The sequence below is a fragment of the Salvia hispanica genome, chromosome 2 (genome assembly GCF_029641045.1).
Source record: "Salvia hispanica isolate PSC_SH4W2 chromosome 2, Shi_PSC_v1, whole genome shotgun sequence".
Taxonomy (NCBI): Eukaryota; Viridiplantae; Streptophyta; class Magnoliopsida; order Lamiales; family Lamiaceae; genus Salvia; species Salvia hispanica.
In genome coordinates this window covers 37,343,845-37,368,379 of record NC_142693.1, presented here as the reverse complement: position 1 = coordinate 37,368,379, position 24,535 = coordinate 37,343,845, and the positions used below count along the sequence as shown (strand labels likewise).

Genomic DNA, 24,535 nt, shown 5'->3' with positions numbered 1-24,535 from the left:
CTTCCACCGCAGCCCATACCGACTGTAGTGCAACCACAGCAAAACACGGGACAAGAAAACCCCGCCGAGGCGAAATCCGAAGAAGTAGAACCGGATCCCGAGGAAGTCATAGAAGAATTCATGAGGAAGTTCGGGAAGGGGCCGAAGGCGAGCAAATTCTTCGCAAAAATGTCGGAGGCATGCCGGAAACAAGAAGAGGTAATTCCTGCCCTAACCCCACTTACAATTCCACCAAGACCCCATACATTAATCGAAACACCCACTGCACAAACCTTACCCACAGACACAGAAAACCCCCAAATTTTACCCGAAACCCTAACTCAAGAGACGAACCCCCCACACACTATTCCTCAAACAGAAACTGAGCCCCACGCCGAACCCTCTGAAAATATAGAAGAAACTGATGCTGAGGAGGGTGATAGGATGGGTATGGAGGAATTAGAAAGAGAGGAGGGAGGGGGTAGTCTAGGTGAGCAAGAAGAAACACCGGATGTAGAGGCCGCTGGGTCAGGGGACGAAGGGAAAAAGAGGAGGGTGAGGATGGTAGCGAGGGTGACAAAGTAGAGGACGTGGAGCAAGAAGAAACAGGGGATGTGGAAGAGATGGAGGAACAGGGTGTAGAGGTGACTGTTGATGATGGGAAGTGTAGTGAGGGCAGCGTAGGTGAAGAAGGTGAGGCAATTGTTGACAAGGAGGCTGAGAAGGAAGGTGAGAGTTTTGATGAGGAAGTTGCTGAAAAGGAGACTGAGGAGGAAGAAAAGGATAAAGGAGAGGATGTTGAGAAGGAGGAAGAAAGAGACGGCGGTGAACAAGATGCCGTGAAAGTGTGTGAAGGGATAGAAACTGACATCGTCGTGATAGACGATATAAATACTGATGAACAAGGGACACCAACTGATGAGAGGCTGACGAGGAGGCACTCCCGTCGTAATAGGAAGCCAGTGGATGAGGCAGAGGTAGGCAGGCCCGAGCGCCTAAGGCTGGAGGACACAGAGGAGGCAGGGGATGATATCCCCCCGGTCCAGGAGACTGTGGCAGCTGAGAAGGAGATCTCTCCAGAGGCTATGGAGATGAGATACGAGGCTGAGAGGAAAAAGAAGGGGAAGCATATTGCTAAGCCCCAGCAGGAGAAATCTCGCCCCGCAAACACCACTGTGGTGATTAGCGAGCCGGAGGCGATCCGCGTGTCGTTTGCCCATCCAACAGACAAAGAGGAGGCTGAGATACCAGCCGTGGAAGAGAGCCCATTTGAGACGATGGAAGTCCTTGTGACCAAGAGGCTGTTGGAAGCCATGGTCCAGTTTGAGGACCCAAAGCTGTAGAAGGCATGTGATGGCCGAGCCACGAATGGAAAATCGGCAAAGTCCGGAAAGAAGTTGTGCCTCTCAGACCTGGAGGAACTGGGAGTGGAGAAGAAGTTCATTTCCTACTTCAAAAGCATCGGGTTTGAGTGGCTTCTCAACCACAGCAATGCGGAGGTGCCGGTGGCTCTGGCCAAGGAGTTCTTCACGTCATTCAAGTTCAAACAATCTACGGATCTCGATGCGGACACAATCTCCTTCAGAATATTCAACGAGGAGATGGAAATGAGTATAAGAGAATGGTCGTTGAGACTGGGGCTACTGACACCCGAGGAGGAGGAAGAAGGAGCGTGGAATGAGAGAGAGATCGGCGCGCCCAAGAATACAGCTGGCTTCGATGCTGAGCAGGCCTGGAGGATGGTTGCCCACAAGAAGGTGGCCAAGTTCAAGACAAGCGCATCAAAGGGGATGAACATCACTGACCCTGTACTCCGATTAGCACAAGTATATATCGGGTACAATCTCTTGGGTCAAGTGGGTGCAACCCTCACTACTCCAGAGTTGTATTGCATGCTGAACAATGTGAAGGTCCACCTCGGGTACTGGACTGCCTATGCGTGCCAGAGAGTCAGAACTCACTCCGACCGCCATCTCTACGCGTGCAACTTGCTGGGAGCATACCTCCAGAGAAATGTGTCAATGAAGATAGCCAACTCAGTCATCAACCTGCCAATGTGTAGCGATCCAGGATACTTCGATCTCCCGTTCTTCTTCAACAAGGGATTGACGATAATGAAGGACGGTGTGTTGAGATTTTACGAAGTAGGGAAAGCTGACGGAGTGAAGATAAAGACAGAGAAGGTGGATGAAAAAGGTGATGAGAAAACGACAAATGAAGGGTGGCAAACAAGGATAGAAGAAACGATGTTGAAACTGGGAGCAAATACGGTGCAGCAACAGGAGATCTTGCTGAAGCTGCACCAAGAGGCGGTGGCTCAGAGGGAGATGATGGCCGCGCAAGCTGACAAGATGGCCCAGGCCATGGAGACAATGATGAAGATGGTCACTGTGGTTGACCAAAAGATCCTCCGGGCCCAGCAGCAGCGCATGCCTCCCAAGTTGCCCACAGAATCTAGGCAACTGACCCCAGGAGCTACCCCAGAGAAGACAGCCCCCAGCACCCAAGGAATGCCACCAGAGAAGAAGAGAAAGGACAGTGAGACCACAACAAGCGTACCAGTGAAGAAGGATACCCCCTGGCCAGGGGAACAGAAGGCCAAAAAGGATGATGAACCCAAGCCCAGCCAGAAGAAAGCAAAGACGATGCCCAAGAAGTCTAGTCCCACGGGGGACCAGAGCCAGAATTGACCCCCCCCCCCAACCAAGTAATTTTAAATTTTAGTTTTTCTTTTTACGTCTTTTTATGTTTTAGTTCATTTTTTTACAAAGCATGCCGTTTTTTATGTGTCTGTGAATACTTGTGTTATCTTTATGTATATACGTGTTAGCTATCTTCTCACACTTAGCCCGATGCTCGGTCTAAGTGTGAGAAGTTTGTTTTTATATAGCATGCTTTAGTGTTTGTTAATTTGTGTACCTTCTCCCACTTAGCCCGATGCTCGGTCTAAGTGTGAGAAGTTTGTTTTTTTTAATATGTGTTTTGTGAGTCTGTTAGGTGTCGCACTAACTTAGCCCTGTTTTCCACTTCACAAAAAAATGCTTGGGGACAAGCATGGTGAAGTGGGAGGGGGGAGGGAGTTAGTGCAAGTTAGTGTCAATTATATGTGTTTGTTTACTAGGTCTAGGAGTTAGTAGTAGTCAGTTAGTAGGAAATTATGTGTTTATGCATAACTGGTGAATAGAAAGCAAAACCCCTTAGTGAGAGTGATTGAAGAGAGAATGCATGTCAACTTTGATGTCCTTTTCCTTAATAAATCAAAATCGGTTTGGATGAAGTAAGGACGATAGAATATGCCTCGACTAATCTAGCTGTGAAGCCCTTCATAAAAGTGAGTTATAAACCTTAAACACTTCATACTAACAAAAAAATGAGAGGGCTGCCACTTGATGCTTAGGGAAAGAACTTAGAAGGAGAAGATTTTTGGTTATAGAAGTAACCTCTCGGGCCTAGGGGAAGGGTACTGGAGGTATAAGCTGGACGAAGTCCAGGGTCTAAAAAGGGAGGAATAAACTGGAACAAGGTCCAGATAAAAAATAATAATAATAATAATAATAATAATAATAATAATAATAATAATAATAATAATAATAATAATATTTTTTGGAGTTATAAGCTGGACGAAGTCCAGGGAGGTATAAGCTGGACGAAGTCCAAGAGGGAAGGAGAAAATTATAATAAGAGCTAAGACAGGGGAACTATCTGACCCGAGGCATCAGTGGTATGGCATATAAAGAGCGAACGATCCTAACATCCCTGGTGAGGAATGAGTGATCGAGCGAATCCAACAGTTAGTGAAGTTATGGGCTATCTTGACAAACTGACAAACCGATTAGATAGAAGAAGGGAAGGGGAAGATTCGGAGACTGTAGGTTCTTGAATTGACCTTAATCTTGTGGGGATGGCTGCTAGAAAATGAACCAGTTTGTGCAATTATATGTTTATGTGTTTTTATCTGTTTTCTTTGTCTAAGTCCTTAGCGTCTAGGTCTAGTAGTTTGAGTCTTTTTCTTTTCTCTAGTAGAGTCGGTTAAGGGGAAACCATGCATTGAAACGTGCCTTATTCCTTTTTCTTGTCTTCATACTTGAGGGCAAGTATGGTTTAAGTGCGACCAGTTTGATAAGGCTCGTTTCATGCATCGGTTTAGGGTTAAAATTCTGTGCATTTGGGGCGCTAATGTGTGTTATTGAGTTCAGGTGCTTAGTAAATCTGTCGGACCCAGGAGTTGTTGTTACCTGACCTGGCAGATGCAAAAGAGATGAAATTGAAGCAAAAGTCAGAAGTCATCGTTCAGACCTGGGAGAATCAAAAGTTGGCGACAGGAGCAGAATGGAGCGAGAGCAAATTATCTTAAAGAGTCTTACTCAAGGGCAAGGGCGTAAAATCACCGGAGGGATACCCTAGGGATCAGAGCCTCACATATATAAAGAGCTCAACCTTGAAGAACGAAAAGAATGGGTCAACAGCCACTTCTGCACTTTCTTAGCTCTAGCTTTCGTTCCATGCTTTAGTTCCACACTTCAAGTTTCTCATTTCAACTGCTGTGCACTTGGACATGGAGGATTCTGGCCACCGTGGTTCTCATCGTCATCGTTGCTATTTTGCTGTGTAACACCGCCTCGTGGAGGCGAAGAAACAATTTTATTTGCTTTCGTTTAGTACCTTGTTGGTTTTAAGTTTCGCAACTCTAGTTTCTTACTTTGATCTACTGGATTCAGACCTATTTCAAGTTATTATGGAAGTTTATGTTTGCTTTTGGTTGAATATCTCTGAGTTTATGTTCATCTCTAGTTTTTAGCTCTCGTTTTTGTTTGTTGTTGGATGTTTGGAGCTGAGATCTGTGTTTGTTGTTGGAGGTTGGGAATTTGCATATGAAGGTGTTTGGATTTGTTGAATCTTGGTGTTTCGGAGTTGGAGTTTCGCATATTTGATGCTTAATGTTTACGTTATGCATGATTATGGCTATTTACTTTCTGTTTCTGCATCCTTTAGGTCCAGTAACGTAGATCTGTTAGTTTAGGCTTTAATTTCTCGTTTTAAGTCTCATTTTAAGTTTAGATTTAAGGTTGCTCTGTTTTCATGTTGTTTAATACCCTGTTTTCTCTGCTATTCTCGTTTGGTTCCCGAAGAAGATGAAGTTGGTGGTAGTTAGAACCAGATCTGCTTTATGTCAGTACTTTTCTGCATGTACTTTACTTTTTCTGCATATCTGCTAGACCTGTTAGTACGATCTACTTTGTCTCTTTTACTTTTCTGCATGCTTTTCCAGACCCTGGTAGTTTAAGGAACTTGTCTTGCTTTTTCACTTTATGCTTGTCTGTCCAAATTAGGAAAGTCTGTCTAGTTAAGTTTACCCCAGCTGTCTTAGAACTTTAAAATATCTCACTTTCTCTGAGTCATGTATGTTCCGTACGCTTTCGTTTCTTAGGTCCAGTAGGTAGAGTAAAGTTCTCCTGATCTCTTAGATCCAATAGGTGAAGTAAAGTTTCGCTTATCTCTCAGACCCAGTAGTTTAAGTTCTCGACCCACAAAAATTGCGTGGCAGCAGCCAACCCTTTCCCAAAACATCCTCAATTACAGTTCCGTGACACTTGCTTCCTCGTGGGATCGATCCTTTACTTCCCTGTGCTAGTTGTAGTATAGTGGGTTGAGATTTTTGAAGGGACAGAGTGCACCCAACGACCCCTTTCTGATAAGTCTCATGGTTTTCTAGCTTCTGAAGTCTAGTCGAATCCTCTGAACCTGTTAGATCGAGTGACACATATCACAGTACAAACCTGCACTGCACTCTTTGGACCTGTCACCTATCTCAGAAGATTGTTGAAACCAAGAAAGATAAAGTTTTTTCGTTGGTTTATCGTCTGATTGAGTTGGTATTAATCTTACCCGTAGCGACTGCATCTGTTGAAAGAGTATTTTCAGCAATGAAATTTGTCAAGACTGACTTGCGGAATAGGATGGGAGATGAGTGGTTGAATGACAGTTTGGTAGTATACAATGAAAGATCCATCTTTGCTAGTGTTTCTAATGAAAGAATCTTCAAACGTTTTCAAGATATGGATACCCGTAGAAATCAGTTGTCTCGGTTAACAAATGCTAGAGCTACTTGAATTGTAATAGACTTTCATTTTGCTAAAAAAACATATTGAAGTACTCCGTATTATATTTAATATTTTATTATTTTATTCCGCCCCCTCCGTTTTTTAATTCTGGATCCGCCACTGGCTGCTGGAGTTTCCATCGCCAGACATTTTTTCACAATTGGAGAGAAGAATATGTGAGTGTGTTTATGTGTAAAATGGAGAATGGAAGAGGACGGAGTACTTATAGAATAATAAAAGAAAAATAAAATAAAATTTTTTTTTGAAAAATTCAACCATTTGCAACGGTCATTTGACCATTTAATTTTTTTTTCGAATTTAAAAATAAAAAAAATTTATGACGTCATAATTCGACGTCCACTCGCGGGCCGGCGAGTGGGCGTCACGCCATCCGCCAGCGCACGCCACGTGGCCCGCGCGCGTGGCGAGAAAGCTCGAGGCCGGCCCCTTCCGCGCGCGACGAGCTGTCTCGTCCCGACGAGACGAGTTCTCTCTTGCAACGCGGTCTCACCGCCGCGGTGGCGAGCCGCGCTGCGGATGCCATAACTATAGAGAATTGAAATGCTGAGCGACTAATAATGAGCGACAAAAGAGCGCCTCTTTATCTGCATCACCTATTCCTTCGGTTTTTCTTAATCTATGAAATTCCCCCAATTCAATCTCACCTATCTTCTTCAATTCCAAAATCCACTCCATCAAAATAAAATTGAAACCAAAATTACCTCTCTTCCAAAATTCTATCGTCTATTTCCAAGTTATTTTCATGGACAATTTAATTTTATCACAATCAAAAGGTAAGCTATCATCCAAATGTTTCTGTTCTTTGATGAAAAGTATGATAGAGCAGAAGATGTATGCGGTCTTTTTCCTCTCTCTTTTTCTTTCTCACTCTCATTGATGAACTCTTTTCACAACTTATTCAATAAACACTCTTTTCTCGTTTTTCCTTCAGCCTAATTTCATAACGAAGTTTGTTCATGGTTAATCTAAAAGTTGGATCTTGGCTTGATGAAAATTGAGAGTTTTTGTAGTTTCTTTTTAGTTAATCTGCAAAGTTGGATCTTGGCTTGATGAAAATTAAGAGTTTAGCCGTAACAGAAAATTAGATTAATTGAATTAATGTAAATAGATCGAAATAAAGTTAAGTAGAAATCAATTGAAAAATTCACTGAAATCTTTAAATTGGGGTAGCAGATAAGGTGGGAAGGAAGAAATAAATTATTGTTCAAAAGAATACTAACATTAATCGGAATTCACAATGAAAGAAACGAAGTTGGAACGAGGAATAAGAAATCAATGGAGATGTGGATCTGCACTGTGTTTTGTAGTACTGTATAAGAATTGAGAGAATACTAATGTTAGAGTTTCTTAATTGAAAAATAAAATAAAAGGGAGTGGAACAGAAATGGATGGAGAGAATCTCGTAGTAGATTCAATTTCAGACTTAGGAGAGAGGCGCTCTTTTGTCCCTAACAATTAGTCCCTCGAGATATCAATTCTCTATAACTATATACTATTATGAATATTTGTTTTTTCGGAATAATTTTTCTGAAATATTCCCTCCGTCCCATTCAAGATAGTCACCTTTCCTTTTTTGTTTGTCTCAATCAAGATGATCATTTTCCAACTTTGGAAATAACCTGCTCTCTCCTCTTTCCTCATTAAAATATTCAACTATATTTTTCCTCTCTACTTTATTCCACCTAACAACACTTCCTAAAATCTCGTGCTACTCAAGAATGTGGTCATCTTAAGTGGGATGGATGGAGTATATAGTAATAAAGCTAATGTTTGAAATCAATTAGATTATGGAAAGAGAAACATTTATGGGGACCATTAAAAGAACAAAATCAGGTGAGTCGGGTGAGTTTGAATTACCAAAAAAAAAGCGTGTGGAATTGGCATGGGCCAACGGATTAAGACCTTCTTTTGGCTGTCGTTGAATAATGGGGTTTTGATTATTGAAGACAGAGTTAGAAGACGCATCTTAGCCAGTGCAATCTGCGCTGTGTGTGGCCGCTTTAGAGAGAGTCGGATGCATATGATTCGAGACTATGTGGATGCGAGAAGGGCGTGGGAGGGAATCCTCAAGTATGTGCGATGGTGCACGATCTTTGGAACTGGATGTTGGCATATTTGGAAGAGAGATGTGGTTTTGTCTTGAATGGGGAACGATTGGAGTGGGTAAGTGTCATCTCTCTAGCCATTATCATGGCGAAAAATATTGAGGATGCACGACTTGTACCATAGTAGATGAGAAAGTTCCTAGAGAGCCGATATTAGTCTCTTGGAAGCCCCCTCCGCCGAGTATATTGAAATTATATATTGATGCATCATTGAAGAGTGAATCAAGACAAGCTTTGGTGGTGGCGTAATTCGGGATGATATAGGGCAATGGAGACATGGATTGGTCGTGAATATCGGGGTATGTTCTATTATTTTGGCTGAAATTTGGTGTATTTTCCGTTGGTAGGAGCTAGCAAAGACACTTGGAATAAGAGTGTTGGAGGTAGAGAATGATAACTTTGTAGCGGTTGCTATGACACTCGGAAAGTTTAAGGTGTCTGTTAGTTGCAAGGCTTTAGTTGGGAGGATTTGTAAATTAATCTCAGAGTTTGACTCAGCAGTAGTGCGCCATGTGCATCGTGAGGGGAATTTTGCGGCGGACTTCTTATCACACCATGGGGGGAGGAGGATGGGGGTGGATGCTTTGGGATCAACCACCATCAAGTCTTAATATTTGGCTTCTTCATGTTAGATTAGGCATTTCATATTGTCATTAGTTTATTTTCAACTCAGTCTTAACCCGCTTTTTTTTTAAAAAAAGAACAAAATGAAAAATGTAAAGAAATAACAATTTAATAATCATATTGATATAATTGTGTCTCTTTTTTTTAAATTATTCATATTAGATCACCTTTTAAATGTTAAAAATGACGAATTCCGGGAAAAATGACTTTCAAATATACTCAACTCTAGTGCTAATATACAGTATCCCACGCACAATTTCCCACTAAAAATTCATACTATCGAAAATTCCCTAGTTTACCAGTTCATCCACCTCTGCATGAACTGCGGGCTCAGCCGGTGTTAGTCCCGACGAGGTCGAGCGACGAGTCTAAGAGATACATGAACAAGTCAGAGTTGAGGTTATAAATGAGGTGCAAGAGAAAATGCAGGAAGAACTTGCGAAAGTGCATGAGTCAAACTAAAAAACAAGATTGTTGCAAGACCAACTGCAGATCTTCAGTGAACAGTTCAACCAATTGTCAAGTGGCTAGTGTTATGAACTCCATTTGAAGTGAAACAATCATATTTTGAACTCCTTAACTAACTAACTTCCTTTGAAGTAAACCAATTTAGTATTGTGAACTGCCTAATCAACTATCTTTTTTTTAAGTGTAAAATGATGTTTTTGTTTTATGCAATATTTGATTTTTGCTATTATTGTTTTATTATATTATAGTTTATTTTATCAATTTCGTAAATAATGATAATATAAATCCTATATACAGAAATTTTCGCAAATATCCGATCACAAATAAGTACTTGCACATTTCAAGTGAGGACAATTCTGAGTACTGATTAGTTGCTAGCAAATTTCCTAGCACACATACAATTAGGAGAATTTCAAGCACTGTGCTAGCAAATTTCCTAGCACACTCACACTGCTCTCGAAAAACTTTCAGATGAGTTTTTTTCCTAGCACACACAGTGCTCCTTTTCATGGTCGCTCTCGGAACTTCCTCGGAAATGTTTCCGACGAGCCATTTGCAAAGCACATCTTGTATATGGTTAATTCTGAGCACTTTTTGACATTTCCGAGCACAGTCGGTGCTTGGAAAAGGCCGACTTTTTTGTAGTGGTGGAACGTATAAAATAGGGTTTAGAGATATTGCGACTTAGATTTATTATCACTTTACTTTTCAAGTTTCTAACTTGTGCAATATTATAGTCTATAGACATTCTTTTTATATTTTAGAATTTGTCTATATAATTCGATATCTATATAATTTTACTACAAACTATCTAGATATTCACGTACATAATTCTACTATAAACTATCCAAATTTTACTTACTAAAATTATCTAAATAATTCTACGATATTTTTACTACAAAAATTAATTTTATTTTCTTTTATTCGGACAGTATTGACCAAACCTCTATGCCTGCAATTCGTCGCAAGGCTGTGGAATAAATTGGGAGTTTGCTCACTCGCCTCCCTTGAATTGGGAGAATTTGTTAACCTTTTGGCATCACTAAGGGTGCTTGTGTTAAGAAGGATCAAATGAAAAACTAAAGAGTGAAAGGTCTGCAGTCTGCACATCCACACACTACGTCTGATCAACAAGTGAAGAATGTTGAGCGAGAGAATCTAGCTGGATTGTTCATGGACTAAGAGCTGAGAGGATATTTTGGACTTGGATGCAAGGAGAAATCAACATAACATGCAACATGTGGTCTTTAATTACCAGATCATATATTGTTATGTTGTCACTTCATTTGATGAAATGTTCGTTAGCAGTTTGTTAGCATCTAGATCCTTCTATGTACGCTATAAATAGCAAACTAATTAAGTTTGTATCATCATCATCATCCTCATCCGATTAATATTCAAGTTTTACAAAAGTGATACAATCTTTTTTCCATTTATGTCTTTCGCTGCAAATCCTTTACTTTGGAGTTAGGACTATTGCTATTCACTCCGAACTGCATTTGATCTATAAAATTCTTCCCTTTTGGAAAATAGTGAGATTCAATAATGGACTGGCCGGTAACTGGTAGTTTTAAATCCATTGACGGCTCGATTTCTTATTTTAACGAATGAGTTATTATTTGATTTAATACTCATCGTCTGTCATGTTTCATGTATTATGATATACCCACGTACATTGATTACTAGTTGCAAATAATAAAAGCGGACCAAAATTAAAATGAAGTTATATACTGTTTGAAATTAACAACATTAAGTTCCCATTCTATGAAATAGATTAATTTGTTCACAACAATTAAAAGCACCATGTGTGATAGTGAATGCCCTTGACAGTGTTTAAATATTTCGCCAGTAAATTATTTCTATGCAGTTTTCACAATTATGTGGTTCATGAAAAGAGTCATAATTGCATATATAGAAGAAAAGACATGATATTGAAGATGATTCTCGAGCACATATATATCTTCTAACCCTAAATTATAAGCAAAAAAGCAAAACACTAACAAGATGAATTTTATAGTAGAATCCATGATATATAGTTGAAGCTAACAAATTAATACTTGTCATTAAAATCCCCCTAAATAATTCAATATTACTGCTTGTATTTCATTTCAGCGATACACAGTAATGAAATTAAATACGAGAAGTAATACCAAATATGAAATACCACACGAGAATAAATCTAAAGAGCCTCAACCACCACCTAAACAGATAAACAAACTAGTTAACTCTGCTAGTGGAGCTAAACCTCACCCTAAAAAGCACTTAGGTCGACCTAGCTACAAACTCTTAGCATTAGCATAACATGTTAAGTTTGAAAAGGAAGAATTAAGATGTACAAACAACAAGTCATTAAGGTGCAGCAGTAATTGAGTTTATTCAAGGACAAGAAGGCATAGAGGTAGCCCAGTAGGGAGGTATCATCACTGTATTATTGTACTCCTCCATGTAGTTGCACTCTGCCATCTGGTGGAGGCTACTCCCCGCCGTCATCCCCTCAGTCTCCACCACTGGATGTTGCTTCTCGAAGCTTGGAATCGATGTGCTTTCCACCGTTTCTTCTCCAGAAACGTCTGTGTAGCCGGTTGATACTTGTTTTTTTGCCACTTGTTCCTTCAGAATTGCCCTCAGAGCCATAACCTAATTTATTGAATGTCATAAATCTATTAGTAACTTTTGTTAGAAACTGTAAAGTGTCAATTAAGCTATTATCTAAACCTCAGTAGTTGATAGGAATTTATACAAGGAATATAATGATACATCACATAAAATAACTAGAAATCAACTTAGATCAATTACTCTCTGTGCTCATGTTATGACTGTCACAATAATATTAGTAATATATGAAAAAAACATTAATAATCATATAGAAACATTATTGCCGGTATAAAGAAGCATGGCTAATAATTTCTTTGGAGCAGAATGTTTCTACATGTGTATATATACATCTAGACAGCAGCTACTGTACATACAAACAATACTAGGTTCTAAAAGCATAAGAAATTATTTATTTTTTTACATAAAAAGAAATAGATAAATCAGACATGCAGAGAGTAAGTTCTACAAGTCCTTAAATAAAAAACATGAAAAATCAGATAATGACTTATGCTCATTAACCACATACAGTAAATACAGAAGTTGAAAAAAGCAATAATAGAACAAACATGCAGAAGCGGTTGAATAAATTAATGCAATTATAGCTAAGAATGAACAAGAATATGTGAGTAAGTACCTCCTGTTGCAACTTGTGCTTATCCCTAGAAACAGCATCGTACTCCTGTTTAAGCGCGTCGTACAAGCGCTCGAGCTGCTTGCCCTTCCATCGAGCCCTCCGGTTCTGGAACCAGACCGCGATCTGGCGCGGCTGCAGCCCTAGCTCCTTGGAGAGCTTCATCTTCCGGTCCGGATCCAGCTTTATCTCCTCTTGGAAACTGTTTTCCAGCAGCTCCAGCTGCTCGTTGCTCAACCGCTTCTTCTTCGGATCCACCATCAACTGATTCATGTTCTTCTCCATCATCGCATGTTGCTTCATTTCTACCCCCACTATAAAATAAATATGTTGGAGGATTTTTAATTTGGTCAATTAGTATCTATACATTAAGGCTCATGATTTTTCTTTAGGAGTAAATTATAACACTACAATTAAGCTCATCTCATCAGTTTATAATCTTATCAATTAATCCTTATTTAGGGTTTGTTAATCATGGAATGGAATGGACTGATCAAGTGTGGATTTTTCCAAAACATATGATAACAAGACTCAAGTGGAAGATGAGAGTTGGATTTTATTTAGAAACAATAGCTACTATGTCATGATAAATGAAGATATATATACCTGGGAAGTGGTCGAAGCTGCAGTTGTAGAGAAAGTTGAAGTTGGAGGTGTCTGGAGGTCGAGGAACAAAAGGCATTCGAAGATTACCATTCCAATCCATGCTATGTAATATCTTCTTTTCTAGAGATTCAACACACAAATTAAGGATGTGTTTTATCTGTTGGTTTGTGGGAGCACAAATTTATAGTATGCTACAAGGAAAGCACCGCCAAGAGTGTGTAGTCCAACAATGCGTGTGCTGTGTGTGAAGGAGACAGAGAGAGTTAAAGAAGGTGGCGTCGATCGGTTTGGTGAGAGGGATTGAAATAGAAATATAAGTAATGGCTCGGCCGTATTGGTATACTATTAGTTAATAGTTATTACCATGCCATCATCTCTCTCTAATTAAATTACAAGTTTGGAAGGAATACATTCATTTATACTATGTTAATAAGGCATGTTTTATAAAGTACTCCATATATTGAATATGTAATCATATGAATTATAGTATAGTATATGCGACAAAACAATATACAGCTCTAACAAAAAAAAGATATATATGGGGTACATCTACACATTTCACTCTTAGAGATGTTATAGTAATGGACTTGAAATAATAAAAAATTCAGCAAGCTACATTACAAATTTCAAAAGCTTTAATCAAGAAATTCAAGGGGTTGCCAAGAAACTAAAGGGATCCATTATATAATAGTTGTCTTCTCAGAATTAAGAATGACATCTTATACAAATGAAATGTGAGTATGAGATAATAATAGATGGAGATGGGCAATGCAACAGAGGGGAAATCTTTTATTTTTTGGAATGTGTTTTTTTGTTTTGTTTCTAACTTTATTTTGCTGGTTAATAAATGTCTTGACAATGGTACGTAGCACTCCGACATAGCAAAGATGCCTCTTTCGGAAAGAACCTCATTATGTCACGACCAATCATTTCATATATGTAGTTTAAGACTCAATACCAAAGATAGACTAAGCAGAATTGACATCCTTGTGATTGAAGATGAATGTTGTGTTTTTTGTAAAGACGCTGGAACACATTTTCTTAATTCGATTGAAGAATCCCTACTGCTATTGTGTTCGCTAGAAAATCTCCATTTGGCTACCCAATGAACTGACCAAGTGTCTTCTCTTTTGGACTTCGGAGCACTCTCTTTTGCAAATTTGGTAAGAAGTTGTGCATATTTATATTTTACTGTCATCTCATGATCAATTTGGAATATTAAGAATAAAAGTCTCGTTTTTAAAAATAGAAAGTTTATCTCTCATACTTTACTCACTTTTTTCTCCATATTTCTCTCACTTTACCTACATTTTCTTTCTTCTATCTCACTTTACCACTTTCAATTAAAATTCGTGTTGTCCACATATGTGACTGTTGTTTTTTTGGACGGAGGGAGTATAAAGGTTTTGAACCAAATTGGGGATTGAGAAGAAAATGCATATTTGATGCCTTTGATCGTAATTTAAAAGGTCGGTGACCGAATTTCTGGTGATAAAGATTCTCTTCCTGGTTTGGTTTGTGTGGTCTGTATTGGATTTGCTGCTTTGCTTGTTATCGTTTGTTTTAGTTGCTTGATTGAACTTTAAAAAGAGTTTTTACATGTATTAATCTCTTTTGAAACACGCACCTATAGTTATATGAGATGGATCTCGAATTTAATTTTATTATATTATTCTGCCCTTTTTGAAAGAAAAAAAAAATTAAAGGGCATTTTAACATGATATTTGGATTCACTGAATGGTGTACCATGTATTCTAATCACATTGTTTCCCTCGTAAAAAAATACCAACTCGAGCCGTAAATAGCATTTAAAACACACTCCATTATTGAACTCACTTCAAAGCCAAAATCCTTCATCCGAGTAAAATTAATTACTGGCAAACTATTAGTTAATGCTACAAATAAAAAAAGGGAACATTTTTTTTTTATCTACAAACTTTATCAAAATATCATTTTAGGTCTGTGAACTTTGAAAATATCATTTCAGGTCCATCAACTATGGGTTAATATCATTTGAAATACTTTTTAACTATTTCCAAGTTTTTTTGGACAAAAATACCCTTGATACCTTAAAGGATATATATTTTTAATAAACTTATCTTATACTCATATTTTTTATAAATATCTTTACTATATATTTTTGATGAATTTTTAAAATATAATTTGACCTTCAATATTATCACTTAATTTTGTAATTAAGTGACATGCAAGAAAAGATCCTTATTAAATTTTTTATTATTAAAGAAAAGTTCTTTATTCAATTTTAAAATTCTTTAATATAAAAATTGAAGAAGCAATTTTACTTGTCACATAATTAAGTGATACTCCCTCCGTCCATGAATAGGAGTCCCGTTTTTCCATTTTAGTTCGTCCGCGGATAAGAGTCCCGGTTCATTTTTACCATAAATAGTAATAGGGTCTCACCTTCACCTAACTCATTCCACTCACATATCATTTAAAACTAATATATACAAGTGGGACCATATTCCACTAACATTTTTCCACCCACTTTTCTTAACATTTTCTTAAAACCCGTGCCGCCAAGGAATGAGACTCCTAATGGCGGACGGAGGGAGTAATATTGAAGGTCAAATTATATTTAGAAAATTCGTCAAAAATATATTGTAAAGATATTTATAAAAAATATGAGTATATGATAAGTTTATTAAAAATATATATCCTTTAAGGTATCGAGGGTATTTTCGTCCAGAAAAACTTAGAAATAGTAAAAAAGTACTTCAAATGATATTAACCCATAATTGATGGACCTGAAATGATATTTTAAAAGTTCACGGACCTAAAATGATACTTTGACAAAGTTCATGGACTAAAAAAGATGTTCCCTCGGAAAAAAAAAAAGGCATAGTTAATTACACGTACCAATTTGATTCCGTTCATTGCCATTAAATTTTAAGGTATTAAACTAATTTCAAAAGAAAAGTTTAACCTTCTCCTTTTACATTTTCAAACTCCCAATCATATAAAGTGGTAGATCATATAATCAACACCACTTATAACAAGACACAGTGAGTGTAACGATTATTTAATTATGTTTTATCTTATATAATTAAATCTAATTATTCGCTCTTTGAATATTTCAATTCAGAGTGAACTATAAAAAAATGTCTTTGGACTTGATCGTTGTTCGTTTGCATATATGTGATCCTGAACTTTAAAAATGTCATTTTGGGGTTTGTGGACTTTGATGTTTTGCTTGTTTTTTTTTCTTTTGCATATTATCATTTTTTGGACTGAAATGCCCCCAAGGCCGTAGAGGATATTTTTATATTCCATCTGTCTCATGTCACACTTTCTTGTTAGTTTGTCCCATAAGATATGCCACTTTTTTTTTTTAGAAAAAAAATTTCTCCTGTATTAATATAAATATAATATTTTCTCTCGCCACTTCTAAAACATCTCCTAAAATCTCATATCATTACTCGAGTGCGACATTTATTACGGAAGATAAAGTATTTTTCTTTATCAACTCATTTTTCTATAAAAAAAAAACTATTAACTCATTTACGTTGATTTTGATTTTGGTTGTGAGTTTAGGGGGAAATTGATTTGTTTTGTGACGAATACTTCAAAATATAAATAAATTTTTTGGAGCTAAATGAACGAGATAATCGAACTATCACAGTCCCATTAAAGTTGGGGGCCGAATAGAGGCGCCCTTTCCTATATCCCTACACATTCATAACCAAATTATTATTATTTGATTTAAATTTATTTATTAGAATCACAAAATTAATTAAAGGCTTTATGAATTTTCTAGTTTATCTAGCAGATATACATCATTTCATCTCATCGTACAAAAACCAATTATGCCATGGATGTACACGTATATAGCTAGGCTACCTAGCTAACTACGCTCTAAAACTATAGTAATTGATTATTTAATATTGATAATTCATAAGCTTACTCTTGAAATACATGAAATTCTCCTATACACGAAATACAATGTCCATAAACTTAATCTAGGAATTAAGAGAATGGCTAGGTTTCATTATCATTAGAAAAGTTAAAATATTCATCATCGTTTTCTTAATTGAGTCGTACGTATATCATGATATTCGAAGATAAATAATTTTCTACGAACGCTTGATAAGTTATACACTTAGTGGTATTCGGTTTCCAACATAAAATAATATTAAGATACAATCTAGGATTGAGTTATGAGATTATTTTAGTAATAAGGAGTTAGGTTTAACTAATTATCCTATGATTATCCATTTAGGGCTCGTTTGGTAGCTATGTCATGTTTCGACTAGACATGATACCATTATGATAGTAATCATAGTTTCGATTAGTTAATTTACATATATTGGGTGTTTGGTAGATTAAGATAATTGTGAGTTATCTTATTGTAGTGTTTGGTACAATAAGTCACAAGTAAGGATTAAAATTATGATTGTCAAAATTATCCTCATTAGTTTAAGTTAATTACTAAACTATCATCATTTTACCCTAATTATTCCTATTTTGTTTAAAATTAACATCTTTTCAAGCTAAACTCCTTACAAAAATTAGCATCTTTATATCAAAAAACTTATATTTATTTTGGTATTCTATTTTTGTGAGCATTAATAATATTGGACAAATTTTATGAATAATCAATTATTATTTTGGAAAAATTCTATATGAAAATATTTTATCAAGTACCAAATTTTATATGTTCAATTTTTTTGAAGTTTAAAGCGTTTGTGGATTGAACAACATCGTATATTTATGTTCAAAACAAAAGCAATTGCCTTCAAGTATTACGTAATTATAAGTATAATATAATATAATGTAAATAAAGTAATATAATGAGAATATAATACGATTTAATGTAAAGTAATATAATGAGAACATAAAGTAATATAATGAGAATATTATAATATAATATAATGTAAATAAAATAACAAAGTAATATAATTAGAACAACAAATTGACATCAACAAAATTCTTAATATGATTTAATAGGAAAATGACGTCCTTCAATGCAACAACTAAGTAAAATTGATGGGTTAGAAATTTTGATGGGTAAAATTGTATTTTGCTAACTTAACTAGGCTTCCATGATAAATAACATAGGATTTTGGGTAGTTACAAATATGACTAAAACATAAGATTTTCAGTGGGCTTTGTGCGGGCCGGAAATAAAATACGGGCTACTATGTTTGGTAACATAACTACCAAACACACAAATAAACCCACATTAATCTCTTATCTAGGCGAAACATAGCTACCAAACGGCCCCTTAGGATTGAGTTATGGGGTTAAATCTCATGAACCAAACACATTAAAATTTAATCCCGGATACAATTTTGCAAACCGAACACCCCTTTATACTCTAGATTCTAATGAAAGATTAAAAATTAAATTTCGATTATATAATTAGAAATTGTACGATGTGCTTACTAACTTATTTACGTCGTGTGCAAATTAATATTCTAATTAATCAAACAAACATTAATGTGATATGTAACTTGACAAATTTTTTGTCAACTTAAGATTCTCATATGATCTATTCTGGCTACAATACAAAGGAAAATTTATTATTAAAATATAATAAAAATATATATAAAAAGTACTCCTTGTTTACAAAATCTATCACGAGTTAGTTATTTTATAATATTATTATTTTTGTTAATAGATTGAATAGCGGGTACTCGAATATAATTTCTAATATGGGATAGTATGTACTGATTTCACACTGTATTGAATTATTTAGATTAAATATGAAGAAATTTATTCAATCATTGGGAAATTGAATTATTATCTACGTGAGCAAAATAGAAAATATTGATCCAAAGGAAAGTCCTTGAGTACCAAATACAGATAAATCAATAAATGGGATCGATCACCAATATTAATTTAACGTGAACCACTAAATTAATACTAGTAAATGTTCTACATTATCGATTTGCAACTCTGATTCATACATTTAATGCATATTTTTACTATATTTGTTGGTTGCCGATATAGGTAGCGGACACGGTTGCCTCTCGACCTACAAAAATATTTAGCTTTCAACTCCCAACCTACAACTATTCAAACAAAACTAAGATTCGGTATTACGATGTATATGGTGACATTTATTGCTTTTTTACAATACAAGATAAGTATCAATTAATACACATCGCTCATCAATTCCGTCTATATATCTATAGCAAGTGGACCATATGGTCCGTATATATGTGTGCTAGTGTACGACAAAGCCCTACATAGTTTTTTATTTTTTATTTTAACTTTTTAAAGAGGATTAGATATAAAGTGATTGAAAAAGTGAGGTGAAAAATATCATGTCACACGCTCAAACTTATAAGAAAATATCATATTCAATACTAGAGATAGATAAAATATTATATCCAATATCTAAATATGAAATTCTAAAAATGCCTTTCATGTGTTGGTGGATATTCTTTATGCAAAATTGTGATGAATAATGAAAAAAATAAAGGTCAAAATTGGTCCTAAACATATAGCTATAATACGAATTTGGTTCAAAACATTCACTTTTTAAAAATCGAGTTCAAAACATTTGAAATCGTTATCGAAGTGGTCCTAAACATTTGAAATCATTGTCGAAGTGGTCCTTTTCCGTCAAAAACTAACGGTCAACGCCTAATTAATGATTTTTTAAACTAATATACTATGCATAACTAATTAAACAAATTAAATATAAAATTAATAAAATGCTAAGAAATTTCAAAATCGACTATTTCTTCCTCTTTTTCCTTCTCTTCCATCTCTCCTTCGTTCTTCCTAAATCGAAATCTCTCTTTTCTTCTCTTTGGCGCTCAACGGCGTCGCGTCTTTCTCTCGACTGACAACGAGCAGGCAGAGGCGACGGAAGCGAAACCATCTTCCAGCAACAACGACCGCGTCGGCGGAGATAACAATGCCGGACCGCCGAGAAAGAAAATTGAGAGAGAGATGTGAAGAACCGAAAGAAATGGGGGTTGATGGCGTAGGCAATGGTGGACGGCGACGGTTTTGATCTCGGACAGCAGCAATGCGGAAAAACACACGATGACGACGATTTGTGGAGGAGCGAGCAGAGAGAGAAAGACACGACGACATTGAGTGCCGGAGAGAAGAAGAGAGAGATTCCGATTTAGGAAGAACGAAGGAGAGATGGAAGAGAATGAAAAAGAGGGAGAAATAGTCGATTTTGAAATTTCTTAGAATTTTATTAATTTTATATTTAATTTTGTTTAATTAATTATGCATTAGTATATTAATTAAGTTTAAAAAATCATTAATTAGGCGTTGTCCGTTAGTTTTTTACGGAAAAGGACCACTTCGACAACGATTTCAAATGTTTAGGACCACTTCGATAACGATTTCAAATGTTTTGGACCCGATTTTTAAAAAGTTAATGCTTTGGACCAAATTCGTATTTTGACTATATGTTTAGGACCAATTTTGACTTTTACTCAATGAAAAAAATACCACAAATGCGATCATACCTTATCATCCATGGACTACCCATGATATTTTTAAAGTTTAGGAACCGTTTGTATGTGAAACGCATAGTTCACTCTACTTTTTTTTTATTATAAAACACCAACATAGATGAGTTATCTATCTTAGGTAAATGTCTAAATGTCTAAGAGGTTAGGAAACAAAATCAGCTGGAAAGGATACACTGATGAAATACAAGTTCATAAAAAAATTGCATTCTCTCTCACTTTTGATACAAAGGAGCAGGAAAAAAAATCTGCTTAAAACATTAGAGACAAAACTGCATGAATTACAAAAGCCCTCAAAATAAAGATTACATGGGCAGAGAGGATCATACCTACCTACAACCAAATTACAAATGCTTTTCACGAAGTGTATTAGTGTATGACAAAGCCCTACATAAAACAAAAACAACATACACAGACACCACTCTTCATTGCAAACTCCGTTCGCTTCTTCGTTCTTTCAGCTCACTGGGCATGATTGACACTGAATCGACGCAGAGGCCGCCTTTCGAATGCGTGCAGTCGATTTGTTTCATTGAGAACCGTACTTCGGTGGGCGGATCCGACTCCTTGACTAGGAACTGACCCACCTTGTACTCAATCCAACAACCCCGTTTGTAACTCCCATTAGCATCACCCTTTGGTATGTCGTCTAAGAAGCACTCACTTGATGCGTGTTGGCCGCCTGAAGTAGATAACACGAACTTTACGGGCTTGATATCCCAGCCATGAGTGTGATCAAAGTGAGAGATACGACGCCCCAGTCTCCTAGAAAATCTCCCAAGGTGTATCCTAAATGACAGTGTGTATACATCTGGTGGGAAAGGAAACGTCACAGATCCATCAACTTCAAACCACCATATTTGCTGTAAATATGCTACAACGTTAAATCTGCAAACAAAAAAAGATATTAGTATAAACATGTGAGATGTTTGAACCAGTAGTAGTACCAACACCAATGATCTATTTCTAGAGGGAGAGTCTCATGTCACACCATCTGCCGTATATGCAAATAAAAGGTTTGTATCACGAGGAAAAGACTTACGTTTTAGAGTAAACACATAAGTTTTAAGTGTAGAACCAGTGAAATTGAACTGCTGACAACTTCCAACAAGAATACTTTAACTTCAAGGTTTATATTTGTTTTGAAATTCAATTGGTGTGCAGATCACTTGAATTCTACTTCATGGAGCTAAACATTGAAGCAATATGGAACAGGGTCTGGAGCAACTTTTTATAATGTAGTCTCACAAATGCAACCACAATGATAATGATGGCGAATTGATATTATTTTGCCATAAATGTTCACCAAGTAAGTAGAAGTAAAAAGCAAAAACTGAATTTACATGTTGAAGATAAACCATGACCACAATCTAGAGCATGTCAGACAAATAAAGATGCACATAATCTAGCTTTTATGATGCAAAAGCCAGTAAAGGAGGATACAACTTTTGCTTTAACTGATTTTAGCACCCAAAGATAAAAATTTCATGTACCTGAGTAGAACATATCCAGAAGTCATATAAAAAAACAAACTCTATTATTTATACAGACTGTGATACCTCATATCCATATCACATTATAGGAACCTAATGGGTTGATCAATAGAGACCACTGAACCCAAACATTAAACTCTGCACAATAAGGACCTTAAGGCCAAAATTCATGGAGCACTTGCTAACCTGATCCCTTTCCACACAGAAAAAGCTGGGCATAGCTTTCTGTACCTTTAGTTAAAATGCAAATATATGCCAGCAATTTCATCTTCCAGAACGGAAATTATTGCATACGGCACAAGGTTTCACTTTTCCCTTAACAACTGAAAAGCATCTGTTTAAGTTTTCCTTACACTAAATAGTAAATCCATTTTCAAATAAGAAACTACTACAGCACACATTATTTTTTACCTTAGATTATTTCTAAACACACAATTCTGCACTATTCTTGTCTTCTATAGGTTTAACTGCCAATGATATGTTAATTTCTCATGCACATTCAAAATCAATGTCAAGTGAAATTATAAAGCATCTGAACCCTCAGGCACCAACTGGTAAACATCAGCAATATTATCTGAAAAGCAAAATACTTGAGCAAAAGAAAAAGCAGTGGAAAACGTTAGGGAAGAAACTGCATTCATAGCTCATCAACTGGAAAGTGTAATAACTCATCCAGTGTCTTCTTGGGGGTTCTGGCCTTTCTGGGTACCTTTTCCAGGAAGCAATTATAATCAAGAGCTTTTTTCTTGTTCGATATAAAATCTTAACCAAATTGAACAGCCCATGACCCAAACAGTCAGGGATATGTGCGATTAAAATTTAAGTTACGATTTCCATAGAATACAACCATATCTGAAATTGTCTCAAACCACTTTGCTTCGACCAGAAACAAATTGTCAATATGTGACTTTGAGAGTATAAGGTATAGAATGTTGCAAACTAACCTGGATTCTTCGGTAGGAACCCAACTCCAATATCTCCTGTCGTCGATGCCAGTGATGGACAACCCCTTTGCTGATATTGACATGCAAACTCTCCCAGCATATCTGTCCACCCATACCAACTGCAAAGAATTGACAATGAACAAAATTCAATTAACTAAACATGCTAAAGAGATTCAAATGATGAGATCTCTGATTCCATCAATCAAAAAAGAGCAACCCTACATTAGGAGCTTAATGATTTCAAGAAAACAATGGCCTGACGATTCAGCAAAATGTTAAATTTTTGAGTAAAATGTTGTATAACATGATAATGAAACAGCATTAAAAAACATCCCTTTGATAAACAATAACTAGCAGCAGCACACATCCTAACAGATAGAAATTGGGAATTGATAAGCTGAAAATCGTAAACTTCATTCCAAAATGAAAAGTCAGTTAATAACATTTCAAAAAATAAATAACTCAACTGATTGAAAACTATATTCATTAATCATTCGCACAGAACGAATATCCTCCATATCTTAACCATCGCAGCATTTAATAACACAACAAACAAATAAAAAGCACAAAAAAGTCAAAAATCAAAATCGCTGCAACGGAGACGATCCCAATTGATAAACTGCCGCAGAAATATTTATTTGAAGTGGTTGAAAATAATCAAACTGAGAGTAATAGAAATTAGAGTCGAAAAAGCGCAAAAACATCGAGGACATGCCTTGTTGGCGTCGTCGAAGAGGTTAGGGCGTGCGAGGAAGGCAAAAATATCCTTTCTGGAGAGGTTTTCACAAAGAGCGGGTTGCGAGAGAAGCTGGAGGAGGTGGTGGTAATTGGAGGGGAGCTTCGCCTCCCATACGGCGTCGGATGAGGCGGCACTGCGGAAGGCGCGATTGAGGCGAGCCAAATTGCATATCTCCGGCGGCGATAGGTAGAGAAAGACGCACGCAACGCAGCTCTCCGGTATATCCCCTAGACCCGGTCCGCCGCTGCCCGACCCGTTTTCCCCCAAATTCGACAATGATGCCCCCATATACACGCAATTAGCGCCTGCGATTGCCGTACGCCGGTGATTCCGGAAGAAAATTGTGGTGGAGGAACGCCGCAAGGCGGTGGGGAGAGGGAAACTTTTTGTATCGGCGACTGCAACTCTACAGCTCCGCCATTACTTTTTCTGGTCATTTAAATGTTTAATTGGAAATAGAATCAAAAAATATCCAGACAACTAAAAATGGCGCATTTCGTTTTCATTAGTTTGCTATCTCTAAAGTTAGTCAATATACAATTTAGTTTCAAATAAATTGACTTATAATTAGCCAAGTTAGGGAAGGTTGGAATTCTATTTATTCTCGACCAATCAAAGTTGTATTAGATTTAAATTCGATAATTTAGTTAAAGTTGAAGATTGTTTAAATCTATGCTTCAAAACTTTGGGTGGGTAAAATTAAGAAAGTTGAAATTGTCACGAATCGAATTGAAATATTGTTGAAATGGTTTGAAAATTAATTGTG

General features: G+C 36.6%; 2 protein-coding genes across 2 annotated transcripts; both read right to left on the bottom strand.

Annotated features, from left to right (window-relative positions):
* Positions 1 to 11,334: 11,334 nt before the first annotated feature.
* LOC125202303 (putative homeobox-leucine zipper protein ATHB-51) lies at positions 11,335 to 13,433 on the bottom strand. Its single transcript, XM_048100682.2, has 3 exons — positions 13,131 to 13,433; positions 12,528 to 12,838; positions 11,335 to 11,935 (listed from the first exon to the last, which is right to left on the bottom strand). Exons 1-3 carry the CDS (start codon positions 13,228 to 13,230, stop codon positions 11,675 to 11,677), a joined length of 672 nt encoding a protein of 223 aa, XP_047956639.1. The 5' UTR covers positions 13,231 to 13,433; the 3' UTR covers positions 11,335 to 11,674.
* Positions 13,434 to 20,778: 7,345 nt separating this feature from the next.
* LOC125202211 (F-box protein PP2-A15) lies at positions 20,779 to 24,249 on the bottom strand. Its single transcript, XM_048100576.2, has 3 exons — positions 23,746 to 24,249; positions 23,031 to 23,149; positions 20,779 to 21,481 (listed from the first exon to the last, which is right to left on the bottom strand). The coding sequence occupies exons 1-3, from the start codon at positions 24,055 to 24,057 to the stop codon at positions 21,019 to 21,021; spliced, it is 894 nt and encodes a 297-aa protein (XP_047956533.1). The 5' UTR covers positions 24,058 to 24,249; the 3' UTR covers positions 20,779 to 21,018.
* Between the last annotated feature and the right edge of the window lie 286 nt (positions 24,250 to 24,535).

Excerpts from the sequence above, each read along its gene's own strand:
- LOC125202303 (XM_048100682.2), bottom strand. The coding sequence starts at position 13,230 with ATGGATTGGAATGGTAATCTTCGAATGCCTTTTGTTCCTCGACCTCCA. Across the intron at positions 12,839-13,130 it reads CAGCTTCGACCACTTCCCAG|TGGGGGTAGAAATGAAGCAA; the intron begins GTATATATATCT and ends TTTATTTTATAG. Across the intron at positions 11,936-12,527 it reads AGCACAAGTTGCAACAGGAG|GTTATGGCTCTGAGGGCAAT; the intron begins GTACTTACTCAC and ends TCAATAAATTAG.
- LOC125202211 (XM_048100576.2), bottom strand. The coding sequence starts at position 24,057 with ATGGGGGCATCATTGTCGAATTTGGGGGAAAACGGGTCGGGCAGCGGC. Across the intron at positions 23,150-23,745 it reads TCTTCGACGACGCCAACAAG|TTGGTATGGGTGGACAGATA; the intron begins GCATGTCCTCGA and ends AATTCTTTGCAG. Across the intron at positions 21,482-23,030 it reads GTTCCTACCGAAGAATCCAG|ATTTAACGTTGTAGCATATT; the intron begins GTTAGTTTGCAA and ends TTTTGTTTGCAG.